This window comes from Barbatula barbatula (assembly GCF_947034865.1).
Source record: "Barbatula barbatula genome assembly, chromosome: 19".
Taxonomy (NCBI): Eukaryota; Metazoa; Chordata; class Actinopteri; order Cypriniformes; family Nemacheilidae; genus Barbatula; species Barbatula barbatula.
The window spans coordinates 20,388,437-20,409,483 of NC_136782.1; the positions used below are offsets into that span (position 1 = coordinate 20,388,437).

General features: G+C 40.9%; 1 protein-coding gene across 3 annotated transcripts in view; it reads right to left on the reverse strand.

Annotated features, from left to right (window-relative positions):
* The window catches only part of tiam1b (TIAM Rac1 associated GEF 1b), a 44,102-nt gene continuing 23,055 nt past the window's right edge, over positions 1 to 21,047 (reverse strand). For 2 of the 3 annotated variants that reach the window (XM_079482086.1, XM_079482087.1), the window contains 18 exons: positions 20,079 to 20,249; positions 19,659 to 19,763; positions 17,872 to 17,953; positions 17,694 to 17,780; positions 16,109 to 16,321; positions 15,904 to 16,004; positions 7,304 to 7,498; positions 6,468 to 6,536; positions 5,287 to 5,412; positions 4,975 to 5,083; positions 3,582 to 3,761; positions 3,357 to 3,475; positions 3,108 to 3,216; positions 2,920 to 2,975; positions 2,687 to 2,792; positions 2,514 to 2,601; positions 1,729 to 1,901; positions 1 to 1,646 (listed from right to left, as the gene is read on the reverse strand). In XM_079482086.1, the coding sequence (XP_079338212.1) occupies positions 1,126 to 1,646; positions 1,729 to 1,901; positions 2,514 to 2,601; positions 2,687 to 2,792; positions 2,920 to 2,975; positions 3,108 to 3,216; positions 3,357 to 3,475; positions 3,582 to 3,761; positions 4,975 to 5,083; positions 5,287 to 5,412; positions 6,468 to 6,536; positions 7,304 to 7,498; positions 15,904 to 16,004; positions 16,109 to 16,321; positions 17,694 to 17,780; positions 17,872 to 17,953; positions 19,659 to 19,763; positions 20,079 to 20,249 (2,610 nt within the window). In that variant the 3' untranslated portion in view covers positions 1 to 1,125. Of the gene's footprint in view, positions 1,647 to 1,728; positions 1,902 to 2,513; positions 2,602 to 2,686; positions 2,793 to 2,919; positions 2,976 to 3,107; positions 3,217 to 3,356; positions 3,476 to 3,581; positions 3,762 to 4,974; positions 5,084 to 5,286; positions 5,413 to 6,467; positions 6,537 to 7,303; positions 7,499 to 12,766; positions 13,097 to 15,903; positions 16,005 to 16,108; positions 16,322 to 17,693; positions 17,781 to 17,871; positions 17,954 to 19,658; positions 19,764 to 20,078; positions 20,250 to 21,047 lie in introns of those variants that run through there. The other variant, XM_079482088.1, reaches the window with a different exon arrangement.

A 21,047-nucleotide genomic window follows, 5' to 3' on the forward strand; every position in this document is an offset into this window, starting at 1 on the left:
TGGTTATATGTACGAAACAAATTTATTTGATATAATATCAATAAACAGCTCTATTTACAAAATAAAAATGCAGTCTCTATAGCTCATTTGGGAACAATTTCGATTAGAATTTCATATCATTAAAATATTTTCCAGTGGCTTCTCATGATTGCATTTAGCAACTTTGTCAAAACATAACAAAACATTGTTACTCGTTCAACTGCGAACGCCTCGCAGTTATAAAAAAAAGAACAATAAATTATACAGTATACATTTGGTCTATGTAAAGGCTCAGGTTCTCTTTTAAGGAATTGTGAGTGTGAGTGTTTATAAAATGTGTCATTAATGCAGATTAGAGCAGTACTGAATTACAACAAACCATAAAAAACCCATAACAGAACAGTCCGTCAGCTAAAAATCATATTGCATTTTTTTTTCAACAAAATTCAAGTAAAACAGGACCGAGCGACCTAGAACGAACTGTAAAAAAAATCCTCCGCTCGGAGAAAGCAATCATACAAAAATTTGAAACAAATTCTGTTGAACAACGTCCGGCACTATTTTGACCTGAGATGTGCACATCTAAATTCAATTCTCAAATATTTCATGAACATTTCACCCGCGTGTCTATTTCAGGTCAGAATACTGCGCGTGTACATTTCAAATAAACCCGAAAGAAAGACAAATATATACAAACAAACAAAAACAGCGTTTACAGCTTCTCTGTACAAACAGAACGTTCCACAAATGAAAATGCGAGATATTACCAGGCTGTTGTTTGTATATATGAATGACATAAATATCAGCCCTTTCAACCATATAAAAAAAAATCCTATTAAAAAAATGAAGAATATCAACAGAAACGGTAAAAGATTTGGCAGACGTTGGCGGTCAAACATTTGAAGCTGCCAACGTTTCATGTGCAATTCAACGAGTCGATTAAATCTATTGATTGTACCACCACATTATTACCTGGCGTCTGATTGGCCAAAGCACACATATAGAGCTCATCTAATGTGTTGACGTGTCTACGGTGGATAAGCGTAATATCTTACAGCTATTTCAGAAAGAATCGTCGTCATGCATCGCTAACATACTGGCTGCTCGATGTCAGCAGAGAGCTTGTATTTGATCTCTTCGTGTCTTTCAGCTTTCCTGTTTGTCTTGTGTTTCGTTCTCTGTGCTGCTGTTGTCCCGTCGCACCCAGACGACCTCATCAGACCCCGCCTGCTCGTCTACGCTGGCCACCGACATGGCGCACTGCTTTCCCACGTCAGACAGCTTTGCGTGCTGGGATTTGTAGTCCTTGACATCTTTCTTCCTCTCCTCATCTCTTCCCTGCTCTTCCTCAGGCGCGTCCCCCTCCAGCGAGAGAGCGGAGAGCGGCCCCTCCGCGTCCGGGCTCAAAGCGGGCTGACAGAACTCGTCATCATCGCTCAGAATGTCCGATTCTTTCACGTCTTGTTCCTGGTCCTCGTAGCGCTGCAGGTCGAACTGTTCTTCCACCCACCGGTCCGTGTCTCCAGCCGGGTCTCCGACCTGCTGCTGGGAATGCTGGGAATCTGGCGAGTCGCTGTCGGGTTCGGTGTCGAAAACGATGTCCGTGTCGATGGTGAAGCGGTTCCGCACCAGTTTTCTTCGGCCCAGAGTGCGAGTCGGGACAGAAACTGAGAAAAGACAAACACAGGTGAGCTCACGGTGGAAATGTATATCTAAAGCCAGGTTGGTCCGGATTGGATGTGTGTGTACCTGCTCTGTTCATGGCTGGACGTGCTCCTTTAAGAGCGCACAGGCGCTTTCCTCCGAAAGGAACGTATTGTTGGCTCAAAGGAAGACTTTCGGTCTTCAACAACTGACGACGCTGCTTATCTCGGAGTACGGAGTGAACCGTCTTCAAAAAATCTTTCTTGCTTTCTGGAGAGCTGAAGACACAAAGAAAACAGCACGTTTACATATTCAAATGCATGAAATAGATTTTGTGTTTGTGTAACAGAACACATTTTTTTATTCAAAGCTGTACACAACTCAGACACTAGATGGCGATAGTATTCTTATTAGTGATGTACACTTTACAGTGAAGTTACTAGTTCTCACGCTCACAAACCCCAAACTTTAAGTATTGAGCTCTGACATGAACTCCTGCACATCTAAACTACAAATATGAATGACAGTTCAAACCGTGTCTCTTAAAGGGACAGTTCACCCAAAAATTAAATTGCTGTCATCATTTCCTCACCCTCGAGTTGTTCCAATCTGTATACATGTCTTTGTTCTGATGAACACAGAAAGATTTTAGGAAGAATGCTCCTAACCACACAGTTCTTGGCCACCATTGACTCCCATTGTAGGAAAAATGACGACGATAGTCAGAAGTGTCCCAGAACTGTTTGCTTTCATACATTCTTCAAAAGAATTTGACGGAGCATTTTTTTCCACAATGGTGGCCAAGAACTGTTTGGTTATAAGCATCCTCCAAATATCTTTCCCAGCGTCCATCAGAACGCCGAACGAAATTGTCGAGATGTTGAACTGACCTGCAGCAGATTTGAAATACTCTCTCTGGTCTCCCCTCAGATTCAGACTTCACGTGGACGATCTCGCACACGGCCGCGCTCTCTCCATCTGTAGACACACACGCATAGTCAATTCCTCTCATTGGGGTCTGACAGCATTCATGTCACAGACACAAAGGTACAGGTGAGCTTACCTGTGCTCGACACGGTGCGCACTTGAAGCGCATCTGTAGGAATCATGTGGCGGAAACGGAACGGGTCTCTCTCTTCACCTGAGACTGATGCTCTGTGAGAGCCACCCTGTGATGGAGAGAAAAAAACAATGTGTTAGTGTCATTCTTTAAGATGCCCTTAAAAGACCAGAGAGAGAGAGAGAATGATGTTTCCACAGCCAAAACCCTGATCTACGGAGATAACAGACACTCACCATTTTCTTCTTCTGTTTGGAGTCCTTACAGATGAACACAACGGCAGTTTTGAACACTGTAAGAGAACCACAGACTAGAGTTTAAAATGACGTTCATTTGTTGTTTATGTACAAATCCATCCCGTCCACCCATCATGTTTAGCAGGAACGTTTGGATTTGTGCGAGTTCAGGTTAAATAGAGACGAACCGAAAGTGGCCAGCTGTGGCTCTTTCTTGCACTTCCCCAGTGTGGAGGACGGGTTGATCCACGTCACGCTGCTGTGGAGGAGTAAATCTCCCATTGACAAGTCGGCAACCTGTAATCAAACCAAACACCACGGTTAGTCGTGCACACAATCCTATTGATGTGCAACCCATAAAGATTTTAAATAACACTACCAGTAAGACACTCCAAAAACAAAAGCACACTGTATGAACAGATTTAAGGAGCACGAACCTCCTTCTTCTCTCCGGTCTGTTCTGAAATGAGAAGATCAAACACGGCTCCAAACTCCTCGTGGATCTTCTGCATCTCGTTGATGTGACTGGCCACTGTGTTCATGGCCTTCATCGCAACTAAACAACAGAACGAAGCATTTTAGTTCTGGAGAACAACGCCGACCTTTGATAAAAGGGTATAATTCGGCACGGTTTTAATAAAAGAAGGACGTAGATGTCACACCGTCGAGATGGTAATGTTCCTCGCTGTCTGGGTCGGTCAGCGAGTGCAGCTCTCTCAGCAGAAGAGGATATTTCAACACTCTCTGGATGGGTTTGATCAGGTACGACTCCAGCGTGGACGAATGCTGCTGTTTGGGGTTGCGTTCGTCCAGGAACGCCTTGAAGGCCACGTCTGTCTTTGCTGCGGGACACAAACACAGCTGGTTTGTGATGATGCTGTCGTGAGACGCTTTAAGTGTTCTTTCGAAAAAACACCATCAGTCATGATCTCATCTTCAAAACCCTTCAAAGGCTTAAATGCTTGACAAAGAGGTCATTTAATACCAGGGGTGTTTAACAGCTACTGAAATCTACTGATCTCACCTTGTATGTCAGACCTCTGAAGGATTATTATTACACAAAAAATTTGCCAAACTTGCCGTTGAGTTTGCTCTTGGTGTTTTGGTCCACCTCCCCTGTTGTACATTTCCATATGTCATCCTTTGATTCGGATACATAAGGGGTCTTCATAGTGGTCAGAGTCTGAGCTTCCGTTTAATATGCATCGATATTTTACCGAATTTTTTACATCCAAGCTTTTATTTCACGTTGCTGACGCAGCACGTTGATGGGAGACATAAGAAGCGGATATTTAACTTTAAAACCACAAAAAGTTGACTTATTTTGTAGAAAACAACCTAACGGAAAAGATTGTGCAGCATTTGTGGCTAAGTGTAATGGTGGGATGCAGCTTCTGGCTTAGATATTTGATGGATGTGTTGTTTGTTTACAAATATAATTTTCATACATCATAATTAATTCGACTTTCATTCGATCTGTGGTAAAATATCCATGAATCCAACTGGAGATCTATATTCTGTAGAAGAGCTTTCATTTGATATGTAACTTGAACATGTTGAACATATTTTAGCGTTATGAAAAATGTTCATGATCATAAACATACATGATTTTAAAGGGTCTTTGACATGGGGATATGATGAATTTCAGCCAAAATAAATGATGTTATGTACGATACATGCCAAACTAGAGACTCTTTGAAGGTTTCCGCATATGACAGTTAGAGTTACAGAAACACAACATTAAGGGAATACTTTTATGATGTAATTTATACATTTACATATATTTCTTTCGGATATATTTACATGTATTTATTTATATTTAGCAATAATTTTAATTATACATAAATATTCATTCATTTTGATTTAATATTTTTCTGAAATGAATGTTTTTAAATACAAAATGAATATACAAAGTACAAAGACATCAATTATGCGATTCATATCGTGATGAATCGTTTGACAGCCCTTAAATAAAGTTGGAATTTTACTTGGTTTAGTTTTAGTTTAAACATCATTTCTATAGAGACATTTGTGTTTGAGCAGAGATCTTCTCACCTTTGACTAACACTTTGGGTACTTTGGTGTGACTGGCACAGAAAGCGCTGTAGATCTTGAAGCGATCGGCGTAATACAGGAAAGAGCCGCCCAGAGAGAAGAGGATTTTCTGAAAGATGATGAGATGTGTCACTTTACATGCTGTTGATGCAGCTCTCACAACTTGCACAATAATGAATTCACCATTTGATAAATCACAGCTAATTTAGATGACAGAAGTTATTATATTTCGTCATTTTCCTGTGTGAACGTTGCATGGCTGAATGAGTTCAGTCAGTACTGAACGTCCTGAAATAAGTGATGCTTTCACACCTTGAACTCTTCCACTCGCTCCAGTTTCTCCAGATCTGGCACCAGTCTGGTTCCGTCCTCCAGCGTCTTGAGAAACTCCACCTGAAATTCCAGCATCTCGGGCAGGTTTCCAAACAACACGTCCAGCTGTCACACAGAAAAACATCATGAACACAAGCTAACCGCATTTAGATCAGATCATACGTGAAAACAGACTTGAGATTTATATCGCTCTTTTACCCGATTATCTTTTTTTTTTCGTCGCAAAAAAGCAGCCGAATGGCATTAGAAGACTTATATACAGCACATGTAATAGAGATTACTTTTTAAGTGTTCATGAAAGAACATACATGAGCACACACAGAGATAAATATTTATATATATTCACGTATCATTTATATATTTCATTATTTGCTGTGGTGTTCAATTCCTGTGGTAATTCAAAAATTATTTCTTATCATTTACCCACAGTATTTGTGTCTTGAACATTCCTAAATCAAGATACGTGTATCTATACGACAATTATAAGAATATAAGAAAATAACATTGTCTTGTTTTCAGAGAAAAATTGAATAATATCAGATACATTTATACGTTTAAGAGAAATAATCTTGTTTTTTAAGTCGATTTAAGTTTTTGGCAGATACATTTTAGGAAACAAGAATAAACATCTCAAGTCATTTTGTGAAAAGTAAGTCATTCACTTTTGCACTGTTTTTAGGGATGGATAGCAAACAATATATACAATGTATTTACCAATACTTCATATAAAATGCTTGAAGTCATTTTAAATTATCTGTAAAAATGAAGCAATTCTGTGTACATCGCATTCAAGGTAAGTGGCTATGATACAAACATGATGGTAGACTATAATGTATGTTCTCTAGATATATTGCCATTGACAAAACTATATCGCTCACTCCCAACTCTTTAGTCTCTGGAGTGATATAGAAGTATTTTTGCTTTCAGGGATGAAAGATGAAGAGCATCACAGTCAATATGAACCTTCATGAACTTGGCATATCACGTAAGTTTCTTTTGTGTCTCCCTCCTACAATCTTTGCTTTTCACTGTGTGTGTGTGTGTCTCTGTCCTCCTACACGCTTGTTTCCATCAGTGTATGATTATGAAATATCAGTGTGTGTGTTTGAGCTCCGAGGTTTGATAATGACATGAAACCACGGCGAGGCGCGCTGACTCACCTCATCCTGAGTGAGGAAGGACTCCTGCTGGAGAGGGGTTAAATATCGCCCGATCAGACAGTTCAGATCCTGAGAGACAGAGAGAAAACACACACAAACCCTGTCAATTTCCAAATGAACAAATACTGTTGTATACTTTAATATTATCTGCTGTATACTGAAGTACAGTTCTTCAATATTAAAGTGGTTTTAATCTTACCACGGTAAAGATTAAGGTTCACTACACCCTTAACTACAATACTACAATTCGCTATAGTAAATACTGCACTATGAAATTATTATTTCATCGAAGTTTTGTTTAAAGCATAAATGATTTTGTAAACGTTTTAAATACGTGGAAATAAAGTCAACATACATTTTTTTCATGTTTGCATTATAACATGATTGTAAACAGGATAAATAAAAGATGGACATAATGTCATGCATGAAGAATTGGTTGTATTGTGATGTCTATACAACAGCTGTCTGTATGGGGAGGCAATGAAAAATAAATGTTTAAAGACTTTATATTTAAAAAATATAGAAGTATAATGAAAACTATTTGTTTTCTTTCAAATTAAAAGCACAGGTGAATTACAATACAGTGCACAATGTAGCATACTACTATTTGACAAAATGCCGTATGCTACCTTCGATGTTTGACAATGTTTTTGTGGCGGTTTAGAATGAACATATGCAGTATATAGTGTGCACTAATAAGTATGCCAGCGATCCACGTAGGGCCCAGTTTTACCTCCGTGCTTGTCTCATGTTTAGTTCCCATGCACTTTAACAAGGTTATAAACCACCTGAAGTATTACATTTTTAACTTCACACGCAAAAACACAGGTACTGACTTTGACATAGGTGCGCTCCGTTTCGACCAATTCGCAGATGACTTTGCGGAGTTTGTCGGCATCAGAGAGCTGTCGGGGGGTGGTGATGCTCGGAGGCAGCGACGAATACTCCGGTCCGGATGAGGAAGGGACGCCCTCGGATGAAGGATTCATCTCGTGCAGACTGCGGCAGAAAGCGGCGACCTGCTCTGTGCTCTACGGAGAGAGAAAGACAGTTTTCATGAGTGATGCCGTCCTGTGTCGAATCAGGACACACAAGGTGAAAGCCCCGCCCTCAAACACACACACACGCACGCACGCACGCAACACCTGCAGTTCAGATGTCTGTCAGAATAAAAAATCATTAGCGGTTCTACATCACTCCATCATTTGGGCTCTTCATCTCGGCAGGGTCGTTCCATTCCTTCCTTTCTTCCGAGCAACCAAAACACGAGCACCTGTCCGTGGATGCGGTTGCCATGGGAACAGCTGTGATAGCACATGGACTGTCATTCTCACAGTAACACTAAGAGAAAGTAGCATCCATCATCTCCCCGTCGGCATCTTACGGAGTGGAAATTCACTTTCTTTCTCGCCATTTCTAATTGACGTTGAGCAGATTTGAGTCTGGTATGCCCAGACTGGATCGACTTTAAATCTTACACTCTCGTGCTCACAGCTTGACACTGCGGATCTGTAAACGTCTCAAGAATGTCCATGGACTTCAGCGTTTAAATATATTAAGATCTACACAAAACTACAAATGAACAAGCGGTCTTGTTAGTTTGAGGATGTAGTTTAACATCTAAAGGCATTTAATTCAGCATCTTCATTATATCACAAGCTGTTTTGACAGCAGTTGTTTATAAAAACAATAAAAAAAACGCTAGTAGACCATTTACACATTTATTCATCGTTGCTGTGGGGTAGAAACCTCATATTTGGTGATTTTACATTGAAATCATTATGTCATTGCAGAATATGAATGGGCTCCAGCATCTTTGCGGATCATTTTCTGTCACACACGAGTGTGATCCGTACAGCTTCTGACATATTTTTTGGTATTCCTTTAAAAAGTCTGAAAATCGGACTTACGCTGTGTCTCTGTCTGTTTGTGCAAACAAATGAATCCATGCTCCATCACAAACACAAAAAGGCTTCACCTGTCAGTTAGCTGAAAACACTGTCAAAAAGAATCTCACTGTTCTGATTCAGAATCAGCATCTCCATAAACAGCACAGAGAGAAAAGTACAATCTGTCTTCATCTCTTCACAGAGACAGAGAGATGGGGAGAAAGAGAGAGAGTGAGACGGAGAAAGATGGGAGACCGCGAGAGGGGGAGAAAGAGAGAGAGAGAGAAGCCCTGTTTCTTTCACATCCTCCAACGCAAAGTCAGAAACAGAAGAGTCGGAAAAGATTATTAAAAGAGGAAGATCAAGACTACTGCACAAATACACACACCGTACTACAAGACCGTACAAACAGTGTGACAGTCACCGGTTTAACTACATTGTCTAAACACTATGTGTCAGATCTGCTCCTCCGATAAGTCCGAAGGAAATCTAGCAAACATTTACGCTCACTTCCTTCTGTTTTCAAGGCATTAGCACTTTGTGTTTCCGTGTAAACACTGCATTGCATTGTTTTACTGGTACTGCGACCTGTTTAAAAACCCACTTATCAGGAAGTGACTTCATCAGTGCTTATTTTGGCTTATTTTGGCTGACACAGTTCCGTTTTTGTAAATGTGTGAAAACCGCTTTACATTTAAGAGCCGCAGTAGTTCTCGAAGTGCCCGTGCAAGGACACACAAACGATGAATTACAATGTTTCTGTGTCCTTGAGTCTTATAGCATCATACACAACATCATAAAGTAGATTCACGGCTGGGAAAATGCCAATGTCACTGTCCTGAGAAAGGAAACATGCAGTGATGATGATGTCATTATTACAGGAGCTCCGGGTTCCTTTTTGACCAAATGTTAAATGTGATCAACTTTGCATGTGTGTTACATTTTGTCCCAGTTTGACCTGAGATACTTTTACACCACTTTAGCAATTGCGCAGCAACGCCCTGGCAACCACCCACAGCACTCTAGCAACGGGACAGAAGTGCAATAAAAGCATTCAGAACACTTAAGTAACTCCAAAGCACCACAGCAACAAAACATTTTAAGAACCTGATAGAGGGGTGTTTAAAGCTAAATTAAAAACTGGACAGCCCTTAGTAACCACCCAAAACACCTTAGCAACATGACACCATCTGTGTGTTCAAATTTCAATGTTAGCAAACATTTACCCCGCTGCTTCCAGAGGATTTGAGTGCTACAGTGGAGTTATGGATTTTTTAATGGATTTTATTTTAACAAGAGTGCTGCATACTGAGAAAAGTCAAACACCCTCATGCAGCACAACAAAAACACACAGACACACTGCACAACACAAACACACAGACACACTGCACAACACAAACACACAGACACACTGCACAACACAAACACACAGACACACTGCACAACACAAACACACAGACACACTGCACAACACAGACACACTGCACAACACAAAAACACAGACACACTGCACAACACAAACACACAGACACACTGCACAACACAAACACACAGACACACTGCACAACACACACACACAGACACACTGCACAACACAAACACACAGACACACTGCACAACACAAACTCACAGACACACTGCACAACACAAACACACAGACACACTGCACAACACAAACACAAAGACACACTGCACAACACAAACACACAGACACACTGCACAACACAAACACAAAGACACACTGCACAAAACACATGCAAGGCACAAACACACTGCACAACACAAACACACAGACACACTGCACAACACAAACACAAAGACACACTGCACAACACAAAGACACACTGCACAACACATGCAAGGCACAAACACACTGCACAACACAGACACACTGCACAACAAAAACACACCGCACACTGCACAACACAAACACACAGACACACTGCACAACACAAACACACAGACACACTGCACAACACAAACACACAGACACACTGCACAACACAAACACACAGACACACTGCACAACACAAACACACAGACACACTGCACAACACAAACACACAGACACACTGCACAAAACACATGCAAGGCACAAACACACTGCACAACACAAACACACAGACACACTGCACAACACAAACACACAGACACACTGCACAACACAAACACACAGACACACTGCACAACACAAACACACAGACACACTGCACAACACAAACACACAGACACACTGCACAACACAAACACAAAGACACACTGCACAACACAAAGACACACTGCACAACACATGCAAGGCACAAACACACTGCACAACACAGACACACTGCACAACAAAAACACACCGCACACTGCACAACACAAACACACAGACACACTGCACAACACAAACACACAGACACACTGCACAACACAAACACAAAGACACACTGCACAACACAAACACACAGACACACTGCACAACACAAACACACAGACACACTGCACAACACAAACACAAAGACACACTGCACAACAAAAACACACAGACACACTGCACAACACACACACACAGACACACTGCACAACACAAACACACAGACACACTGCACAACACAAACTCACAGACACACTGCACAACACAAACTCACAGACACACTGCACAACACATGCAAGGCACAAACACACTGCACAACACATGCAAGGCACAAACACACTGCACAACACAAACACACAGACACACTGAACAACACAAACACAAAGACACACTGCACAACACAAAGACACACTGCACAACACATGCAAGGCACAAACACACTGCACAACACAAACACACAGACACACTGCACAACACAAACACACAGACACACTGCACAACACAAACACAAAGACACACTGCACAACACAAACACAAAGACACACTGCACAACACATGCAAGGCACAAACACACTGCACAACACAAACACACAGACACACTGCACAACACAAACACACACTGCACAACACAAACACAAAGACACACTGCACAACACAAACACATAGACACACTGCACAACACAAAGACACACTGCACAACACATGCAAGGCACAAACACACTGCACAACACATGCAAGGCACAAACACACTGCACAACACAAACACACAGACACACTGAACAACACAAACACAAAGACACACTGCACAACACAAAGACACACTGCACAACACATGCAAGGCACAAACACACTGCACAACACATGCAAGGCACAAACACACTGCACAACACAAACACACAGACACACTGCACAACACAAACACACACAGCACAACACAAACACACAGACACACTGCACAACACAAACACACAGACACACTGCACAACACAAACACAAAGACACACTGCACAACACAAAGACACACTGCACAACACATGCAAGGCACAAACACACTGCACAACACAAACACACAGACACACTGCACAACACAAACACACACTGCACAACACAAACACAAAGACACACTGCACAACACAAACACATAGACACACTGCACAACACAAAGACACACTGCACAACACATGCAAGGCACAAACACACTGCACAACACACAGACACACTGCACAACACACAAACACACTGCACAACACATGCAAGGCACAAACACACTGCACAACACACACACACACTGCACAAAACAAAGACAAACTGCACAACACAAACACATAGACACACTGCACAACACAAACACAAAGACACACTGCACAACACAATCACATAGACACACTGCACAACAAAACCACAAACACACAATAGAGCAGAACATTCTGCACAACAAAACCACATTTACATTATATTTAGTCATTTAGCTTTTATCCAAAGCGACTTACAAAGAGTTCGGGGAGCAATAAGCGATATGCCATACAAGGAGCAAACACAAAGACACACTGCACAACACAATCACACTGACACACAGCACATACATCCTGCAGGAAATCTGTGTACCTCCAGTTAACTTCCTTCAATACAATGTAAACATCCTTGCAACATGGAAACATAATCACACAAAAAAGATTTCATCCGGTCCAACCGGTCTGTAAAAAAGAATCAACTTAAACAACAACAACAAAAGAACAAGTAACCACACACAAAAGTTCAATACAGTAAATCATGACACTCTTAAGGAAGAACACAATGATGTCCAAAAACCCCACAGTAACATACAGCATCAATCCAATTCAATCTGACTTCTGTAGCGCTTCTGTACAGCAGCTCCACAGAAAAACATTAATACCGCAAAAACATACATTTTCAAAATCTCATGTGTGCAATTTATGCGTATGTAAAGTAACAGTTATTACTTCACAGTAAAACAGCTTAAAAAGCAGCACAGAAAAGAGCAAGAAAGGGTTAATGAACACAGGAGAGATGCTTAAAAAAAGAGGAGCTCTCACCAGGTGCAGGAGATCATAGATTGAGTCAGAAGAGCGTTTGCTGTGTCTGTTACGCTTGAGTACAGACATGACTGACCCGGGATCAGCAAAAACAGACACACTGACTCACACGGCGACCGTCACTGACGCTGGATCAGTTACAAGAAACGCCTCAGAAATCACAGACTCGCCAATGCAGAACCCCTCAACATCCCTCCGCTTATGACATACAGAGCAAACAGAACAGAACAGAGAGAGAGAGAAAGGAAGGAAGGAAGGAAGAATCCAGCAGCATCTCTCTCTCTCTCTCTCTCTCTCTCTCTCTCTCTCTCGCTCGCCCACCTCCTCTCTGCTCTTCTATTGCTCCGCATTCACCCTCCCATTCTGCTTCGACACCATCTCATTTCTCTCTCTCTGGCACACTGAACCAAACTTCAGTTATGTTGCTTAACACTTGTACAGATCGCATCAGCTGAAACGAGAGAGTGAGAGAAAAACTGAGAAAAGGTGCTAAGGTGGAGACGGTGAGAGAGAGAGAGCGAGAGAGAGAGAGAGAGAGAGAGAGAGAGAGAGGGGCAGGGTTCTCCTTGTTTCTGAACCAGCCGGGCGAGTTCTGCACTGCATCTTTTGGGCACTGTTGCGACACCATGGTTATGGGTTCAAATCCAAGATTATTACACATTCAAATGCACAGCTGCAATAGACAATAAGTAAACAGCTATGCACGATCTCCGCTAATGTCCTTAACACACATAAACGCAGCATGCCACCTTCTGTTAAATCGCAAACCACCTGCCGTCTGAGAGAGAGATTGACATGCCCAACAAGAGCAGCGCTGAAGATTTAACTCTGGAAATCCACCGCTGAACGATTTCCACATCAAACACGTCTTCGTGATATAACAATCACACACCGCAGGCTGCTAATGTGCAGCTGAGAGTGCAGAAAGGACAGTAACAAATTATCTGAGCACTCCAGACAATGTCTGCTAATGTACCAAAGAAAATATATTCTCATGAATATGCTGCTTAAAGCTTGCTATCGTAAGCTTCATATCAGCTGTCGGGTATGACTTCACCAAAAATATGTAAAGTAAACTGTAATTCTGTATCAAACAGAGAAACAAACACGACAGAGCTTAACGAAAACACACCAATAAAGTCACAATCACAAGTTATGAAGTGAGAGTCTTCTGTCGTCATTGTATGACTTTCTTTCCTCCGCAGAACACAAAAGATATTTTGAAGACTGTTTGTACACTGGCCTCCTTTGACTTGAATTGGTTTTGTGTCCATATAATAAAAATAAAGGGGAACTTACTTCAAAAAATGTTCTTTTGTGTTCAGCAGATGAAAGTAAATGAGCAAATTTTCATTAAATTCAACAGTAGAGATAAGATCAGGTCATCACAGAGAAAACGCTTTACAGTATATTGTGTCATATGAAACAAACGTTTATTTAAAGCTCATACATGCGTTCGTTCGTGGACTGCCCATAACTTCCGGTGTACATTCACAAACAATAGAGCGCCTGTAGATTATTTCTGATAACAATCAAAAGAAACAGAGAAGAGCCGTTACTTGGCTGAACTTGTCTCTGCTTTATTTAGAATATAGACTGCATTAGTACTACATGCGTTTTTTTAAAGTCCCAGTGAAATAAAACTTAAAATGACAATTTTTTCATGAAATATTGCAGTATCAATGTGCTTCATTCTCTTGTGGTTCAAATTCGTGTGCCCTGTTAATCTTCAGTTAAAATCTGAAAACACACTTCCTTCCTGTAATGACTATCCATCACAAATGACGTATGCTAGACGGCTTGGGCGGAGCATCCGTTAACTCCTCCCCTTCAACTGTCAGTCTGCTGCCAGTACAAATCCAACGGCTTTGTACATCCAATCAAATTGCAGAGAAAGACGAAAGCCACACCCAATACGTTTATTAGAAATTAAATTTCACTCGGAAATGCGTCAAAATATGGAAGTAAAAATTAGCGCAACTTCCAGTTCAAGGGGGACTTTAAATGCAACCAAACTGCAGAACCCATTTTACAAATTGTTTACTTAATAAAATGAACATACAACGAAATAAACAAAATGGCAATAAAATAATAATGTAAATTAATATTAACATTAAATATAAATAGTTATATCATTAGACACCAGCCAAAAAAACTGAAGTTAACTTCAGGACCGGTGCGCGCATCTGATGAAACGGTCTATTGATTCCTTTGCATCTCTTTCCTAGCCTTTCTGGCACATTCTCTATCTTAATAACTGTCAGACAGAAGCTGCGACACAGAGAGACAGACAGGTCTGTGCTTGCATAAGAAATCTGGTGATACCCAGAGACCTGCTGAATCTCCACTGACCCTACAGTTCTTCACCCGGCATCCAAAACAGAACTTGTAGAGATTGGCCGTGATAATCTTTGAACTTAGTTCTAATTTTACAATAAAAATCTTCAAGTTCAAATCTAGAAAGTCTATTAGATGAACAGTGAACTCTTGCGACTGGTTTCCGAAAATAGATTCTGTTCGTAAATATGTGGTGTTGAATCTGACTGGTTCCGCCATCTCAACGCATCCATCAACACGTCCAATCAATGAAACACCGTGACTGTGCCCCGCACACTATGATGACACATACTCGCATCATACATCCAGATTTGACCTCTGTCTCTATCTTCTTAGACCCAGAGACCCTCTGCATCCTCAAGGACTCATAATAAAGCAATTCGAATGCAAACGGAAATCAAACAACCTTTGTTTCATTGGTATCTGTATTAACACAAGCTAATTATATCCAACCCCCCACCGCAAGACCCCCGTAACCGTACAGATACAGTGAAGTTCATTATTACAGAGGGACAAAAAGAGATGGAGACAAACAGACAGAGACAGACAGAAAGGTGACGACAAATATAAAAACCTGATTAACGTGGAAATGTCCCTCGGTTTAAAATAGATGACAGATGGCGAAGTATTTCTGCAGCGTGATTCTTCGCTCGGAGTTCAGAGTTTGAAGGATCACAGTACTCGATTCGGCGAGTGTGAACAAAGCCCACGCATAGGCACAAAACTGTCCCAGCGTTACGGCTGAGCCGCTCGAGAAGTGAGAAACAGATCGCACATCCAGAAGCAGAGATGGTTTTTACCTTTCCATAGTCGTCGAACTCAGCGAAGAGCTCAGTGTCGTCCTCTAAACTATCTCCTGACGTCTCCACGATCAGACCAACACTGTCGTCAAGGATCTCCTCTGTGGACACACAACCACAACGGTCAAACGGCAAGCAGGTAAATATTAGAAGGAATAGAAAGAGTAACAAATAAAGAGAGATAGGAAGAAAACCTCAAACTGACCCTGACTCCGCGAGAAGATATCCGTGTAGAGGTTGTCCACGGCATCCGAGCGTCTCGGGGGAAGAAAGCAAAGCTGTCGGCGGTCAACAGGGGGCAGCGTGTTGACGGTGAGAGAGAGCGAGACCTGAGCGAAGGCCACCTTCATGTCATTGAAGGTCAGTGTGTGAGCGTCCTTTCCGTTCAACTGCAGAATCTCATCTCCTGCGTTCAGACCTGTGACCGATTCAATAAATATGGATATAACCATGAATAATTAAACACTGTAATTTTATCGCACGTTCAATGTATGCCACAGTTCAAAACTCGCTGTTGATAAAAATGATGCAAACCTAATGAAGTTGAATAAAGTACATATTGATCCAGAACAAACGATTCTTGCCTTGAAGTCGGCTCAATTTCATATATAGATGGTTTCATCTTTACAACATAAACAAACGTTACTGCGCATGCGCACTTTTGTGACCCCAACTGAACTTCCGGTACACATTCTCAAACGATGGACCGCCTGTAGATTATTTCGGATGACAATCAAAGGATCCCAGAAAAGCCGGTACTTGGCTAAACTTGTCTCTTCAGTGCGAACTACAGCACCCATTCAACAAATTGTTTATTAAATAAAATGAACATTGTTTATTCAATACAATTATTATGAAGTAAAATAATAATATTAACATGAATTAAAAACAGTTTAAATAGACACTAGCCAAACATAAACTGGAAGTTAACTGGGGTCAGGTGTGCACGCGTCCGATGAAACGGTCTATTCATGTCCAGTAAAATTCGTTGTAAATGAGATTTATTTTGATTAAAAATCTTCTGCATTGGACAAGGGGATTGGCGCAAAGCTCACGACATGTCCCGCTGATGTAGATTTGATTTCCTCGCTCATAATTTCATGCATCTTCTATCTCTAAATAAAACCCAGTAAAAGCTGTGTTAATAAATTCTGCTGTTGGTCTCGATGTGAATAATGGCCAAATGCATCTTCCCCGTTCTCGCTAATGTGACAGCCAGCATCAAAATAAAACACATGTAATATAACAAATTAAAGACTCTGGCTTTTTCCATTTCGTCTTGCCTCCGGCTCACGAGTTTGACCCAGTTCCATGAGGCGACGTGAAATGTCAGCAATAAGCCAAAGTCAGATTTCATCCAGCAGCAGCGATCATCCAGACATCACTGAAGGGATGAAAATCTTTTTGCCACGTTGCCAAGAGTTCGGATGTGAACGTATGAAACGCAATAATCTGCCTTGATGATAATTAAAGAGACAAACAGGAAATTCTGTCATCATTTAGTCACTCGTTACATCAGGTTGTTCGAAAATGACTTTTCCGTGACACGTTCCCTTTAATTATTCACGTTTCACGTACAGAAACTCGCCGTTTCTTTCTCGTTATTTAGAGTTTAGAAGCGTTGAGAGGAAATCTGTAGTGTTCGAGTCTCAGAAGCCCCGCCGAGGTGACAATGTGTTACATAACATGAGGAGAACAGCACAGCGATCACCACGTTTACCGCACTGCTTCATTTCGAGAGAAATGAGAAAGAGAGATAAAAGAGAGGGTGGGAAAAACTGCTAATGAACCTTTAGCGAAAGCTAATCCTCCGGCTCTGACATCAGTGATGTAGAGCTGCTGTATGGCGTCCTCTTCAACGACAGAGATAGAGAAACCTGAAAGAGAGAGAGAGAGAGGGGGGTATTATAATCAGTCATCAAACCCATTGTGCGATTTCATCCTCAAAAAAAAAAACCTGCATCTCACCGTATCCAATCATACACGACTCGTCTCGATCAAACTGGATCACCTTCCTGATCTTACAGCACAGCTCAATCTCCTTATACAGCTGTGAAAAGAGCGCAAGACATCAATAATATTCCACTAAAGCACATCTTTGATATTTCACATTCAGAGAACAAGTATAAACAACCAGGGACCCGTGCAGTCACGGACCCATGCATGATGGTGTAAAGAGGTGAGGGTGAAAGAAAACAGGACGGTTTTACTGGCAGACAGGAACTTTTTCCTGTTTGATTTAGTGAATGTGACCGGAACATTTCTGGAACAATGAGACTCTAAACAGAAGCTTGAATTTCTGACGCATGATGTGATGAGGAAAAACGTTTAAAGGGTACAGTTTAGGTTTAAACGCCGTAGCCTACACAGAGACGCGTACCCTACGCCGTAGCCTGACACGCACCTCTACAACTAATTTTACAACGCGGATGGCAAGCGCTGTGATTGGTCTGTTTGAACTCCTCCCTCAGGTAAAAAAACTCAGCGCCACGTTTACTAGAACACATTTCCGAATGAATTATCTTTAGTAAATTATTAGTTATTCTGTATTTTACATCTCAAGCTGCAACAAAAGTGACTGTTTACTTGCCAGCTATCACTGCTAATGCTTCTCAAACAAGCTGCTTCTTCTTCGGCTCTTGTCTTGGTTAAACAAGCAACACATGTGTCGGCACTAACGCCTAGTGGTCTGTCGACGCGGAAAACGATGCAGATGTACAAATGAAAACCGACACAGAAGTAAAGTAGAAGTTAAAATCGTGCTTAAGACTCTGTGTTTAGCACATGCAACCACTAGGCCATTGTTTTGGAGGCCTGTTCGCGTGATAACTTTAAAGCCCCAGTGAAATCAACTTCAATGTTTTTTCCTTTTATTTAAAATAAGTTAGCCTTAAGGACGTCAATAATCTGCCATGCTCCTACCCGCTGACAAAATTCTCATTTAGAAGATTTTAGCGTTCAAAACTGACTCACTGGGACTTTAAAAGTAACTCTTCAAAATAAGGTTGTAATTGTTAACATCAGCTAATGCTTTAGCTTTAGAATAATACGTTTAGAGCATTTGATCTACATTTGATCACGATTAATTGCATTCAGAATAAAAGTTTGTGTTTACATAATATATGTACGTGCATTGTGCATATGTATCATGTATTTATAAACACATAAACATACAGTAAATGTTTACATTTGGGAAATATTTGCATGTATATATGTATATATAATTAAAAATGATATACAAACATTTATTCATTTTAACTGCTTAAATATATACACATGTATGTGTGTGTTAACAAATAAAAAATAGTATGCACAGTGCAAGGACATATATTATTATAAACACTTTTATTCTGTATGCGATTAATCGTTGAACAGCCCTGCCGCTTATGTAGTTATACGAATAGTTGTCTTTATAACTATTATACGAACAGCCTTAATATCCTATGTGACCCTCCCAAATTTCACTCACGCTTCGACAAATTCAAAATCACATAAATCAAATTTTAGTCTGTGTGTAACACAAGATTAACAAACGGCTTCATAAGCGTTGCATATAGATGAATCTTCTGATTCTTTTTTCTGACACCATCTGGCCTGTATATCGTCATAAATTTGGGAAACTGTTCCATTAAAAAAAGCATGCTACCAGAGTGGGACAAAATGTTTTTTGGATAGAGCTGACGGCCCAGCAGGATGAAATTCACGAGATGAGATTTAAGCAGCGGGTGGGAGAGAGAATCCAGCTCCAAACCTACCAGATCATAAATATCCTCTTCTGGTTTAGGGATGTAGAACTGCACTTGATTCTCAATGAGAAACTTAAGCCACACGTAGTGTTTCGTGGGATCCAGTTGGTGAGCCTGGAGAGAGATAGATAGAGAGAGAGAGATGAAAGGTGAATAAACCATTTCACATTTCATGGATAAACCGCACTGCCAAGCCATGTTTTTGGCCCAGATGGACAGACACGTCATTCCTAAAAGACCCAAATGCTGATATCAGACAGAATACAGTGTGTTTTTGGTGCAGTTCTGCAGCGTGATAGAAGCAGATGAATGCAGCGAGGTCACGTGTTCCAGTCCTGAGGGAGGTTTCACTTCAGCAGTGACCTTCAAACATCCACTGTGGACTGAAGTGACCCTCTGAATTTAAAAACAGCCAAATGCTGATGTTACCTTGCAGATGGTTTCGAGCATGTCTAGAGCCGATTCTCCGGGCTGGATGATGGCCAACACAGGCTGATCGTTAGGCAGACACACCCATGATGGAGTGAGGTGGTCTTTGGACCAGAGGTCCTGCTCCGTGCTGGGTCTTGGCAGTCCTTTCACCGGCGTCTTGGTTTCTTTCTGTAGAAATGAGAAATGAAGCAAAGAGAAGCTGTGATGGAGTTCTTCACAGATGCATTAATACATGAACCGATAACCTTCATCCCTTTATAAAAAGTCTTTAAACTATTTCTGCGGTACGCAAGTTTTGTGTATGCACGCAGTTAATGGATAAATGTCAACATTTGTCAAAATGGACAGACTGTATCCCACAATGCAATGCAATAGGCTTGACCTTTTATTTTCAGTGTGATGGATGATTCAAAAGCAACATTAATCACAAACTCATCATTTGATCAGATTCGGAATGAATAATATTAAGCATTCAAACGTTTTTACTTCCGAGACGGGTTAACCGCACAATGTAGTGAGGTCATATGTGACCCATTGTTTTGAAACTTATATAAAGTCTATTTTGTGATTTACTACATCAAAGCATACCGCATAATGTAAAGAACATTCTGTGAAAATATCAGGTCAAAGATTGACAGAAATGTTTATGAATGTATGCGATTTATAGACCCTTTCAGCGGCAACAACATAAACAAATGTTACGTTTCCCAAACTTAGAATCTATAGCTGTCGAGTAGCTTTATTGTAATTTAATACAATTTATATGCAATAAAATATGAATATAAATTAAATCTTTAAATTGTTATATTATAACCAAACACAGACCTTAAGTTAACTTCACACCAGGCATCCAACGAAACCGTCCATTTATCACAGAATAAGTCAAAATGTGAGTACTGTATCTCCAAACCGTATATAATCTATGTATAATAAACATACTATTGAAATAAAATACAAGCATACCTC